Source organism: Ascaphus truei, chromosome 1 (assembly GCF_040206685.1).
Source record: "Ascaphus truei isolate aAscTru1 chromosome 1, aAscTru1.hap1, whole genome shotgun sequence".
Lineage (NCBI taxonomy): Eukaryota > Metazoa > Chordata > Amphibia > Anura > Ascaphidae > Ascaphus > Ascaphus truei.
In genome coordinates this window covers 401,257,869-401,270,425 of record NC_134483.1, presented here as the reverse complement: position 1 = coordinate 401,270,425, position 12,557 = coordinate 401,257,869, and the positions used below count along the sequence as shown (strand labels likewise).

Here is a 12,557-nt window from a genome sequence, read left to right as displayed (position 1 = left end):
ATATATATATATATATATATATATATATATATATAATACATCCTTTTTTTAGTTAATCTTGTATTGTATCTATATATATATATATATATATATATATATATATATATATATATATATATATATATATATATATATATATATATATAGTGCAGAAAAAATGAGTTCTTAAGTATTAGGTGATAAATTGTTAGTCCAAATAAAAAAGTTATGTCATAGGACAAGCTTTCAAGAGTTCTACTCTCTTCTTCAGGTCAGCAATACTGGTTTACAAGGAGTCAATGCTAAAACAGAGGTTTATAAGGCAGGGAAAAAAAACAAATTTAGATAAGGGTGGGTGGGAAAGGGACATATTTAGACATTTGTAAGGTAATAAAACGGTGACAAGTAATAGCATGGAGGGAGAAGGGGATGCTGTGGGGGGTGGGGAGGGGGGAAAGGTGTGGATAAGAACATTTTCAGAGAGGCAGGCAGGGTAATTATAAACAATTGGTATAGTGTGTGAGAAACCCCCTATCCACATTAAGTCCTCTTGTTTTGGTATCAAAGAGTCTTATCATTCTGAGCTCAAATGTTTTCTGTTCTTGGGTGCGTTTAAACATTCCATTAAGGATTTTGATTTTTAAATCATTTATGGAATGATCTGGTTGTGAGAAATGATGTCCCACTGGTGAGCAGTATCTTCCTTCTTTGTGGTGTAGTATAGAGTGTCTGTGTATATTCATTCTGCCTTGAAGCTTTTGGCTGGTTTCGCCAAAGTGACATCCTTGGTCACATTTGTTACATTGAACCATATATACAACGTTCCTGGATGTGCAGCAGTATGATCCTTTAACATTGAGTGTTCCATGGTTGGGACTGGCTGTGAGATCCTGGTATATATGTTTGCAGAGTTTGAAACGTGTGTTGTTGCATGGTTTTGTGCCATTATCATTGTCTTTAAGTTTGTTATGATGTTTTCTGTTAACTAATCTCTGTTTGAGGTTTGGTGGTTGCCGGAACGCAAGAATGGGAGGTTTGCGGAAGATTTATTTTAATGGCACATCCTCTGCCAGCATGGATTGCAAATATTTTTCGTATTCCCTCTAGGGTAGGGTTGTATGTGGCCACTAGTGGTATGCGTGTGGTAGGTTCTTTCTGTCTGTATTGTAGCAGGTGTTCTTGTGGGGCTTTTAGTGCAGATGTGATAGTTCTGGCAATAGTCTTTGGCTTGTATCCCTTCTGTCGATTCGGTCCGGTTTGTGAGATTTCTGTTTCTGTATTTAGTGTCAGAGAATATGCGGTGGTATCTTATAGCCTGGCTGTGTATGATACCTTGTTTTGTATGAGTGGACAACAACTTAGAACCAAAAACCCCAATTGACTTTTCAAGACAGATACAAACCCTCAACCCAGAAGAACACACAGCCTGCCAGGGAGTTATAAACCTGGCTGATTATAAACTCTCAAAACCTGAGATCTCTATTCTCTCCAAGGGACTAACATTCTGTCCCACCACCAAACTGGATCAAATCCAATTATACTCTTACCTAGAAGAATTCTTCAGGAGACTACGATTGAAAGAATACTTCCACAAAAAAGAGAGCACCCCCATAATGACAACAACAAGAAGAAGAACATCTATTTCACACCACCAACAGGACGCAACTTAAAACTAGAAGGTTACATACAGAACTTCAGATCGTGAGTTTCCTCTCTAGCATCAGCACAGCAGGAAAAAAAACCAATGTACAACCTATCCCCCATGGTGAGATCTGCAATCAAGGAACTGTGAAACAACCACAACATCACCATCAAACCAGCAGATAAAGGAGGTGCAGTGGTGCTTATGAACACAAATGAATACATAGAAAAAGGCAACAGAAAACTCAGACAACACCTATTACACGAAATTCACACATGATCTAACCCAGGAATATACAAAGCAACTCATGGACCTGATCAAATAATTCTCTTACCACCTGCAACCACAATTGAAGCAACTAATACCTGACAACCCAGGAGATGGGATCTTCTACATGCTTCCCAAAATCCTCAAACCAGGAAACCCTGGCAGACCAATTATAACAGGTATGGGTACACTCACTGAACATATATCAGGCCTAGTGGAGAATATCCTTAAACCTTTAGTCACAAGCACCAACAGCTTCATACAAGATACCACAGATTGTCTCAATAACATTAACAATATGAACCAACTACCATCCAACACACTGCTAGTTACCATGGTTGTAGAATCCCTTTACAGCAACATCCCCCCACAAGGACGGTATTGAGGCATGCTTGCAATTCCTTACAATATCGCCCCTGGATCAGAAATACAGCGCTGAAGTAATTACCAAACTGATAGAATACATTCTCACACAACTACTTCAGCTTCAACAAGGAAATGTACCTACAACTAATGGGGACTGCAATGGGTACGAAGATGGCACCGCAATATGCCAATCTTTTCATGTCAAATCTTGAACAAAGATTCCTAACTACATGCCCCCACAAACCCTACAAATATTACAGATACATTGATGAGCTGTTTATAATATGGAGAGAGTGTGAAGGAAACCTAAAACAATTCCACGAGTCCCTAAACTCATTCCATTCATCAATGAAACTCAAAATAGATTATTCGGCAAACCAAGTAAACTTTCTAGATATAACAGTAAGACTGAAAGATGGCAAACTACAAACATCTGTATGCAAGAAACCAACAGACAGATGCTGTTACCTCCACAACTCCAGCTTCCATCCCACTCATACAAAACAAGGTATCATACACAGCCAGGCTATAAGATACCACCGCATATGCTGAAGACAGAAACAGACATCTCACAACCCTGACCGAATCGTTAAGACAGAAGGATATAAGGAGTAGACAGCACACAATGTGAGTATAAGAATTAAATACGTCTAAGTGGTGCAACGAGAACAAGGGGGGCCCTCATCCCTCCCAAATAATCATGAACAAAACTCCCAGCACTCAAAAATAGAATAAACCGAAAATCTGCAAATATAGCGTTTTAATATGTCAGTGTATCTTAACATGAGCGTATACACAATAGTAGACATGGGTGTGATGATAAGGGGGAGGTGACAACCATTCCAGGTGTGGACAGCCAACTCATGGGGAAAGGTAAAAAGGAGGATAAGTCCAAATAAAAAAGGGTATCACCTTATACTGAAGTACTCATTTATTCTGCACTATTAACTGGACTAACACAGCTATTTCCGTTTTATATATATATATATATATATATATATATATATATATATATATATATATATATATATATATATATATATAAATATGACCGATTGCACCTTTAAAAGCACTTTAGTAAGAATTCATGAATTTTTTCATGAGAATGCAGAATTAAAGAATTAATATTCACTTCTATTTTACACACAGCTGTATGGGCTGTATTAGAAATCCAAATACAGCTCAACCCCGTTATAACGCTGTGCTTGGGGTCCAAAGAATCACATCGCGTTATAAGCGGATCGCATTAGAAATCATGTATAGTTGTATGCATTGTACAATAAAGTATTTAACATACCAATAATCGTGTTGTAAAGTATTCATTAATACAAAAATTGGGAGCCACGCTTGAATCGTGTTATAAGCGGATTCGCGTTGTAATGGATCGCGTTATAACGGGGTTGAGCTGTACTGTTAAACATACAGCTGTAGTTGACCAGCCATGTACATTTGTGGATACTTTCCAACTTCAGTTTAATATATTATTCCCCAAACTTCTACTTTCCTTACTATAAACAAATAGTTTCTGATGAGAACAAATGTCATGACTTTGAATCTAAATGATTTCATTCTGGTTTCTCTAAGACCTCCATTTGGTACTGTAATTTAACCTAGAGGTATAGTCCCTCCTTAAACCAAAATGAACCAATTACACTGATGTTTTATTGGATTTAGACTTAGGTTTATCAAATTATGTTACAACAGAGTCAATATCGCACCCGGCTAAAACAATACAACATTTCTTATTACCGCACTGTTACGACCGAAGTCATCAAGAGTGCGGTAATAATGTACTGGATGCAATATTATACTCGTAGTCACTGTGCAGGAATTAAGGTGACCGTTAATAATGCATTAATTCCCTCATCGCGATTGCATTACTAATATTTCTACCATAGGCTTCTGTAATATAAATTATTACAGAACCATATTGTAGAAATGACCCTTGTGTCTGTGTCTCCCAAGGTACACCACAGGAATCAAAGCGGTTAATACACAAATACTGTATACTACACTACTTGCCACCTTAGTGGCTAGTATAGCATTGCCATGCAATACTTTACTAGCCGCTAAGGCAAACAAGGGGTTGACCCTTACCACAACCACTCGAGGTTGCTTAACCACCCTTCCTGGGGCAACTACCCCCATCATCCACTCCCTACCATCAGTCCCCCAACAAACCTAACCCCCCCCCCCTCCTCTTGACTAATGTCCAATAGCCAAATGTGGCAAATAGGGCTTTTGGTAATTCCTAATTTTAAAAAAAGACATAAAAAAACACTACTTAAATAATAAAAAAAAAAACCTTGTATACCTAATGCCATTGATTGACACTGTGGCTACCTACGCCCTCTCAATGGGGACATAGCTACATTGGCAATCAATGGTTACCCGTGGAATGCATTTTGATGGTTACTGTCTGTTTAGAACAGGTTTATGACAAACAATATTTGTGAGATTTCAAAGTCAAACACTCAATGGGAGGTTAAATCTAACATAATAATTGGTACATTGTGATTGCATGCAAATTTAAATATTGGTGCTTATATACATACATATTTTAATTATCTAATAATAAAGTCTATTTTTGCCTTTATTTTCCAGTTTGCTTAAGGATTATAAAGGCTTCAAGTTTATACCTCGGTCAAGAGAAGATCTACCACCAAACTTTCCCAATGACATTCCTGGTATTTGTTATTTTCTTGATGTGTGTGACCAAGAAATACTTTCCAAGATCTGGTGCCAAAAAAAGACAGTTGAAGATTCACATTTCGACAAAGCTAAAGGTTGAAGGCACTTTTTTTGTATTTGAATATATATATATATATATATATATATATATATATATATATATATATATATATATATATATATATAAAGATATATATATATATATATATATATATATATATATATAAAGAAAATACATTATTGGTAATGTTGTACGTTTCCCGTAAATTTGACAAAACATTGATAATTAAAACCTGTACTATCCCTCCCTTCTCATGCATTACCTTAACTCACAATATTGTTTTGGAATATTCTGATGGACATCACACTTGACATAAACTATAATTAAGCTTAGTTGGGTAGTGTTCAGAGACTCCACACCCCTTAAATTACACATTTTTAACATGTTTCAAGGAGACATGTAATCAGGGCCATCTTGGCTGGCTGAACCTGGAAGTTAGGCCCCGCCGGAAGTTTGGCCCAAAGTAAGTTTTCAGCCACCTGGCTGGGCCCCCCCTCCAGTGCCGGGTAGAATCTAGTCGAATCCTGCCCGCTCCTCAGCTAGGGCACGGGGGGAGAAGAAAGAGGAAGAGAAAGAGTGGCGGAGAGAGTAGAGTCATCCGTCATTCTTCCCACCTTCCCTCACTCCCACCTGCAAGTCTTCTCCTGTGTTGCCCCCTCTCTCTGGAATTTCCTAACATGTACCATCAGACTCTCACAGCTGTCAAATGTTTAACAACGCCCTGAAAACTCACTTTTTCAAGGAAGCCTACTTACCATACCTCTAACTGCCTTCTCCCCTCCTCCTCCAACCCTACTGGGACCAATTTTCACCCCCACCACTCAAAAACAAATCTAAATGGCTTCAGCTGTCAGACTGTTCTAACCTGAGCCACAACTTATCCTACAATAAGCAGCCACCTAACCTCCTTGTTTCAGCATTATCCCTCATTCCCTATAGATTGTAAGCTCTCACAAGCAGGGCCCTCATTACCTCTCTGTATCTGTGCATGTTTGTCCTCACCTGTATGTAGTAGTTTTTGTAATATGCATAACTCTGTACCCCATTGTACTGCGCTGCGGAATATGTTGGCGCTTCACAAATAAACGATGATGATGATAATAATAATTATACAGTACCTGCAGAGAGAATGCACACAAGGTGCTTGTGCCTTGAATTTATTTTTTATTATTTATGTTTATTGCCAGAGCACATAGTGCTGCTTAGACTAAGAGGCTAGTCAGGCGGCCTACTCTAGCATTTGTAGAGTAAGTCCATTTAGCTGGGGTTTTTTTTTTTTTAATTTGTTTTTCTTTAGTGGAGTGAAAGTCCATGAAAAATGTACCCCTAAAAAAATTGTCTTCCTTCAGTTTGTCATGGCATTCTTCCACATTCTTTCAGTCCCATTAGAAACTGCTTTGAACTTTCCAAAGTGAAGAAAGTCCTTATGAAACTCACAGCTGCCTGGTAAAGAAGAAGATGGCAAATAGAATTAAATAAATGTGTACAGTAACTGGCCTCTCTTCCATTTAAATTATTTAACTCATAGTTAACATCGGACGGTAGCATTTGTCACTGAATTTTAAGACATTTGCAATATTTGCCAATACTCTCATGTAAACTACATTTTCATAGAAATCTCATTCTTGATCAAAACATATATGCCTCTGAATACAGTATAGGTTTTCCCACAACTGTCTGCACACATATTCATATATATATATATATTTATGTGTATATATGTTAGCACTTTAGTTCATCTGTTATCTTAAAAAACCTCAGACAGTATTAATATTTTGGGGAAACTAAATATATATTATATATATAAAAAAAAAATACATGTATAAATATATGCATACGCATGCCATAAAAAATAAAGTATATTTTATTTGTGTTTCCTAAAAATATGTTTCTGTAAGGGTTGATAATTTATAATTGTTGAAAGTGAATTAACTGCATAAATATTATGATTATATTCCATACATTATTATATCCTATATTATAAATATACATTGCCTTTTATCATAGTCTTTCTGCAAAAAAATAAATAAAATAAAAGTGGTGCAATAAGCAACACGCACTGAGAGTTTTCTTTTTTGGGGGGTAGCTGTGTTGCTATTTTTATTGCACTGCTGTTGTACCAATATTTTTACAGGAAGGCTGTCATAATTGACCTGTACAGTATAATAGATCATGTTTTATCTTTCATTGAATAAAGTAATGCTAAAAAGAAAACGAGGAAAAAAATGTCATCAAGATCTTTTGCAACAAGTTCTGCATCTTTTATTATTATTATTATTATTATGTCAGTTTATAATGCCACTGCTATTGAATCTGACAGAATGTGTTTTCACTGTTGGTCCCCGGAATTTACTTGTTATGAGACAAGCATTAGCTTATGTGAGCCTCAAGCAATATGTGCTCAATACATTTATTATACTATATTTTAAAATCCATTCTCTAAACTGTACGTAATAGCAATAAATGTTTTTTATGCTGCTTATTGTTGTGTTTATTCTTTCTGGTAATAATTGTTGCAATATATTTCATATAAAGCAAGCATATTCACTACAATGTCTGTTGTGTAAGAAAGCCAAGTTGTGTTTTTGGTGACCAACCTTCAATTCCAGAAACCCACCTTCACCACACACACACACACACACACACACGCCGGGAGTCATCAAAATGTGATGTGGTAATCATGCCTTATCTGGGGGGTAATTGTCATTAACTTTAACTTCAGTAACCTCCAATTCAGGCACTCTCCGCAACACCTCTCTGACTCTCCTCTGGAGCTGTGGTTCCCGACTCCAGTACCCAAGGAGTTCTAACAGTTCAGGTTTTAAGGATTTTCTCCCATTAACACAGGTGGCACAGTCATTTTTACTGAACCACCTGTGCTGAAACAGGGATATCCTTAAATTCTTGATTGTTAGTGGTTCTTGAGGACATGTTCAAAACCACTGCTCTAGAGTACCTTTCGTTCCCCTTTAGGAGAGGAACTGCTCTAATAGGTAGTTGTGGAAGGGGCAAGGAGAGAGCAGGGTGACCCATATAGTGACTCCTCCTTCCTTTGCCGCTTCCCAGGAAGAGAATCCTCCCACCCAAACCACATGGTGAGGGGAGAAACAAGGACAATCTCAAGAGAATTCGGATTATTGGGAGGTAAAGTATGAAAGGGGAATATTTTGCCATCCCAGAATGGCATAAAATATAATGCAACTATATCTGTCAGTAATGGAATTAAAGGCCCCATATAGCGGCTTTTTAAAAACAAAAAAATAATAATTTAATTGGCTTCTTTAGAAAGATTCGATCACCCTAAAAGTAACATTTTTACTTCATATGTGTTTTCTTCGAGTAATGTATGTAATGTTAATCTTATCTGGCAACTATTGCTTTTTGCTAGTATCTCCTTAGCTAATGATAGCTGTGATGATAGGCGGTAACCAGGCTCTCAAAGGTTAAGCCCGTCTTGGTTACCCCTGATCCATGTATAAGAGTGCCAGAGAGTTAGCTCTTGGGCGAAGTAACATTGTACTGTGCCAATGTATTGTATGTAATACAATTTTGTTTGTGTTTTTCCCTTTTCAGGCATGCCAGCAAGCAGGGATTGCTAGGGTATGAGTTTCAAGTTTTTTTTTACGGCGGAACCGTTGACAGACTGTGCCTAGGAGGTTGGCGTCTGGAGTTGTCGGTTCCCCCATAAATGTACCCGGGAATCATGCCTAATTCTCAGATACATGAAGGCACATTGTCCCAGTAATACCTCCCCTTGAAAACGCAAACGTGACACCCCTAGAGTACCCTGCTTCAGCACAGCCCAGAAAGGAGAATGGGGCACAGGGATAAAACCTTTTCCTGTAGCGGAGGGAATCCCTAGGTTAAGGGGGGTACATCAGCTAGTGCCCAGGTGACCCACAACCAGTATAGGGTTTGTGAGTGCCCCAACCATATATAAGGTTGTGGGGGGGACTCTGAGAGTCCAGTCTGAGTCCAAGAGAAAGTGTGTGTGGAAATGAACCTCCAACGTTTTTCCCTTTCTGTCCCCTGTTCCCCAAGACTCAGAAGTATAGTAAATTATACTTTATTAAAATGTAATGTGCTTTTTACATTCAGAACTGATGTCCAAACAGGCTGCCTGAGCTAACCCATAGGCGCCGGTAAGTCTGCTGGAGGATGCCCAGAGGTGAGAATAGCATTTGGTCAGCGGGGAAAGGTGGAGTACCAGGTCCGGAGATCAATGGCAGTCCTCCGGGCTGCCACTTGCTCTGCCAGACCTGGTGGAGCCTGTCCCAGTGGGTGGCATTGAGATAGCCAGGGAGAAAGGTGGCAAGCTTGCGCATGTTCTTTGGCTATTTCAGATTTCCCGCTGACCTGGCTTTTCTAGCTGGCTTGGCACTGATTGTTGCTTGGGAATTTTCCCCCGCGTTGATTGGCTGCTGTGTTTTTTGAATGAAACTCAGAATACTATAAGAATCTGTGAGCCAATTGGATTCTAGTTCTCCGGTAGTAACAGCACGGGCAGGCTTTTTATAGTTCTTCTGCGTGAATAGCAGAGCAATCGGTTTCGATTTCAAACCTGAAAAGCCTGCATGCCAGAGTCTAAGGCCTGACTTTTGCGCCCAAGTTCTCAGAAACGATGGTTTGCGGACACGGCGGAGATATTATGCCGATTTGAGTTCCAGGAGATTTGGAGTAACTCGTGGTCAGGAGGGACCAAGTTCTCAGAAGAGAACGTAGCAGAGGCGTGTGGAATTTTATGCCGATTTGGGTTCCAGGAGAATCCGGGCTAAGTCCCGGTCAGGGAAAAACTCGATCAAAGAGTTCCCTGCACCAAGGAAAGTCTAGTTTTCAACCCCAGTCCCAAAGTAATTGTGTCTTTTTGTCTGTATTTTGTGTATCTTTGTGTGTAAGCGAAATTAATAGCAACTACAGTGAAAAAATACATTCTACGTAAAGGGGAAAACATAGAGAGCGGGGTGGGGGGGGAGACAGGAGGTACGTGGCACCCATCTAGGTGCATTTTATTGTATAATGCGCTTTACTGTGGGGAAGCTGTTGGTGGTGAGGGGTAGACAAATGGATATAACACCCATAAGAGTGAGAGCCATGATTGTCTTGCACTACTGTAGCCCACATCCGAATTGGAGCATATCGTTTTTTAGGTTTATTTCATAGTAGTGGAGGCACTGATGATGGGGATACAGGGTTATAGGACTCGTGGTGGTGCCTTTGTTGTTAGATGAGAGCTTAGTCGGTACATTATCGAATTTATTCTGTTGCATAGTGCATGAACTGTAGGAAGGAAGTTTGGGGAAGGGAGAAATTGGGGGATGTTATATCTTTGCGGGATCGTGAATAGTTTGCATGGTCAACTGTGGTAGTTATATGTAGGGGTTGGTTCTCGCTCTTAGTTGATTTAGCATTTGAGGGCTTCCTATATCATGTACAAGATCTCACCTCAATAGCCAGGGAGCCACTCTTGCCCGGGTCCATGTCCCATGGGCGTAGAGGAGTTGCCTCATGGTTGGACCACATCCCCATCTATAGGGATCGGTAAAAAATCTAATCCATGGGTCCCATATTTTTGTAAAGCTGTGGCAGCTTCTGAGAGAAGGCTTGGGAGATTTTCCATTGACATAACTAACTATATATATTTTTTTAAACTTTATCTATACTAGGAGTATCAAGCTGCTTCTACAGTAAATTGTTTAAACAAACAAACAATATGTAAAAGTCACACAAACATTCTCTTGAATATACACCACTTTACGAACAAACTTATAACAAAAGAGATCAAGTAAAGATCGTACAGCACTCCAAAGCATTTGAAGATATAAAGGACCACATGTATTAAGTGCTAATCTAACTCTGAAAGACACCTTCCTGTAAGTGAATGGGCTATAAAGTGTCTTCCAGTGTTATAAGTTGTTTTATGGCATAGAACCATAAATATGGGCCTAAACCTTTTAAATAATTTTCAAATATGTATATGTTTGCTTCAAGTTTTTTTTTTTACAAAAATATTAAATTATTGGAATTGGTCACCTATATTAATCACTATTAAACATGCCGCAATCAATAATTCATGTAGACCATAGGATATATCTTCCCTACATTGTGTCTCTTATTGGGCATAGGGGTCTTAAATTATTAGAAAAATAGCACTTTGGACATTGATTTGTATAGATCATAATTTTTTTGGTGTAAAAACAGCTACCAACGATGATTGCAACTCACGCAGAAAACAAATTCGTTTGTTACATTTCATTTTTCACAATGAACAATGTATTTGCCATTCTATGTATAAAACTCCGGTGAGAAAATGTATGGCCTACATACAAGGTCTTACAATAAAAAAAGCAACAAGTACTAAGAACATAATCTTGAGTTGTTGCAAGACACTGTCGAGCAGAGTGAAGTAAACATTGCCTCATTTTAAAAGGCAAATCAATTAGAATCATGAACAAGTTTCCTGAAATATGAGCCAAAGTGATGTTGTCAGAATATGGATTACACTAGCCCATTGTAGCAGTGTTGTTATTATAGAGATATCTCTACAGAATACAAGAAGTTGTAGTGTCCAGTTATCCAAACTGTAAACACAGTGACAGATAACAGATGTCATTGTCATAGATCATAATAAGCCAAACATTAAATTACAATTCTGTCTCAGTAGTATTATGCTAGCTGTATTTGATACCCATTTCATTGCAATATACAGTATTAACATTTTCAAGAGATTAGCCTTTACAGATTGGATGAATACATATATGTAACCCTCCCTGCCCGGCTCATAGGGTGTTTTCATCAATATCTCTTATCTTGGCTTACTCAGAGTTGGTTACCTTGTCAGGGTGCTAGATTTGTGCGGCTACGTGGTAATATAGCAATGTTGGGAGCCAGGATCTTAATTCATTCAACAGCAGCTTTATTGCTACATTTATATACGGTACACAGTGATATGGGTATGGATATAACTGCATTCTTCTGTGTGCTTTCTGAACCTTGTCTTCCCTAACTGTCCCTATCTTGGCCCACTATGGAGGTGCTGAGGTTTATACTTCTCATATACAGAGGCGGCACATTTTATTTGAGTGCGGCTAGCTCCGCAAGCCTGGGGATGCCCCGGCGATGACGCGCGGTCACGCGTCACCGGGTGCCTGCGCCCCCTGCACGCACGTCCAGGGCTCCCCGAGGGAGCCCTGGTGTCCCACGATGTGGGGGACGGCGACAGGGGGTTCCGGGGGACCCGGTGGACCCGGCAGCGGGAGGGAGAAAGCCCCGATCGGAGGGCGCTCCTCCGTGTCTTCGGCGTGTGCCCGGCACCCTCTGGCGCGCGCCAGGTTACTGCTGCGGCCGAGAACGGGCAAATGCTCGAATAAACTCGGCCGCAGCAGTACTGTACTTGTAAGATCCCTCTGATATATAGCGTGGGAGGGTCTCTGTCATGATGGAGGGGGTTTGGCTCGGGATTAAAGGGGTTACACCCCATTTGGCCACCCCCTACTCTCACTTGGGACGCAAGGGGTTAACTGGACTGAGGTCCAGTAATGTGTTTTTGCCTTG

General features: G+C 39.4%; 1 protein-coding gene across 1 annotated transcript in view; it reads left to right on the top strand.

Annotated features, from left to right (window-relative positions):
• The window catches only part of GUCY1A1 (guanylate cyclase 1 soluble subunit alpha 1), a 45,021-nt gene extending 37,533 nt beyond the window's left edge, over positions 1-7,488 (top strand). The window contains exon 8 of the mRNA XM_075612755.1: positions 4,859-7,488. Within this exon, the coding sequence (XP_075468870.1) occupies positions 4,859-5,045 (187 nt within the window). The 3' untranslated portion in view covers positions 5,046-7,488. The remainder of the gene's footprint in view (positions 1-4,858) is intronic.
• The last annotated feature ends 5,069 nt before the right edge of the window (positions 7,489-12,557 follow it).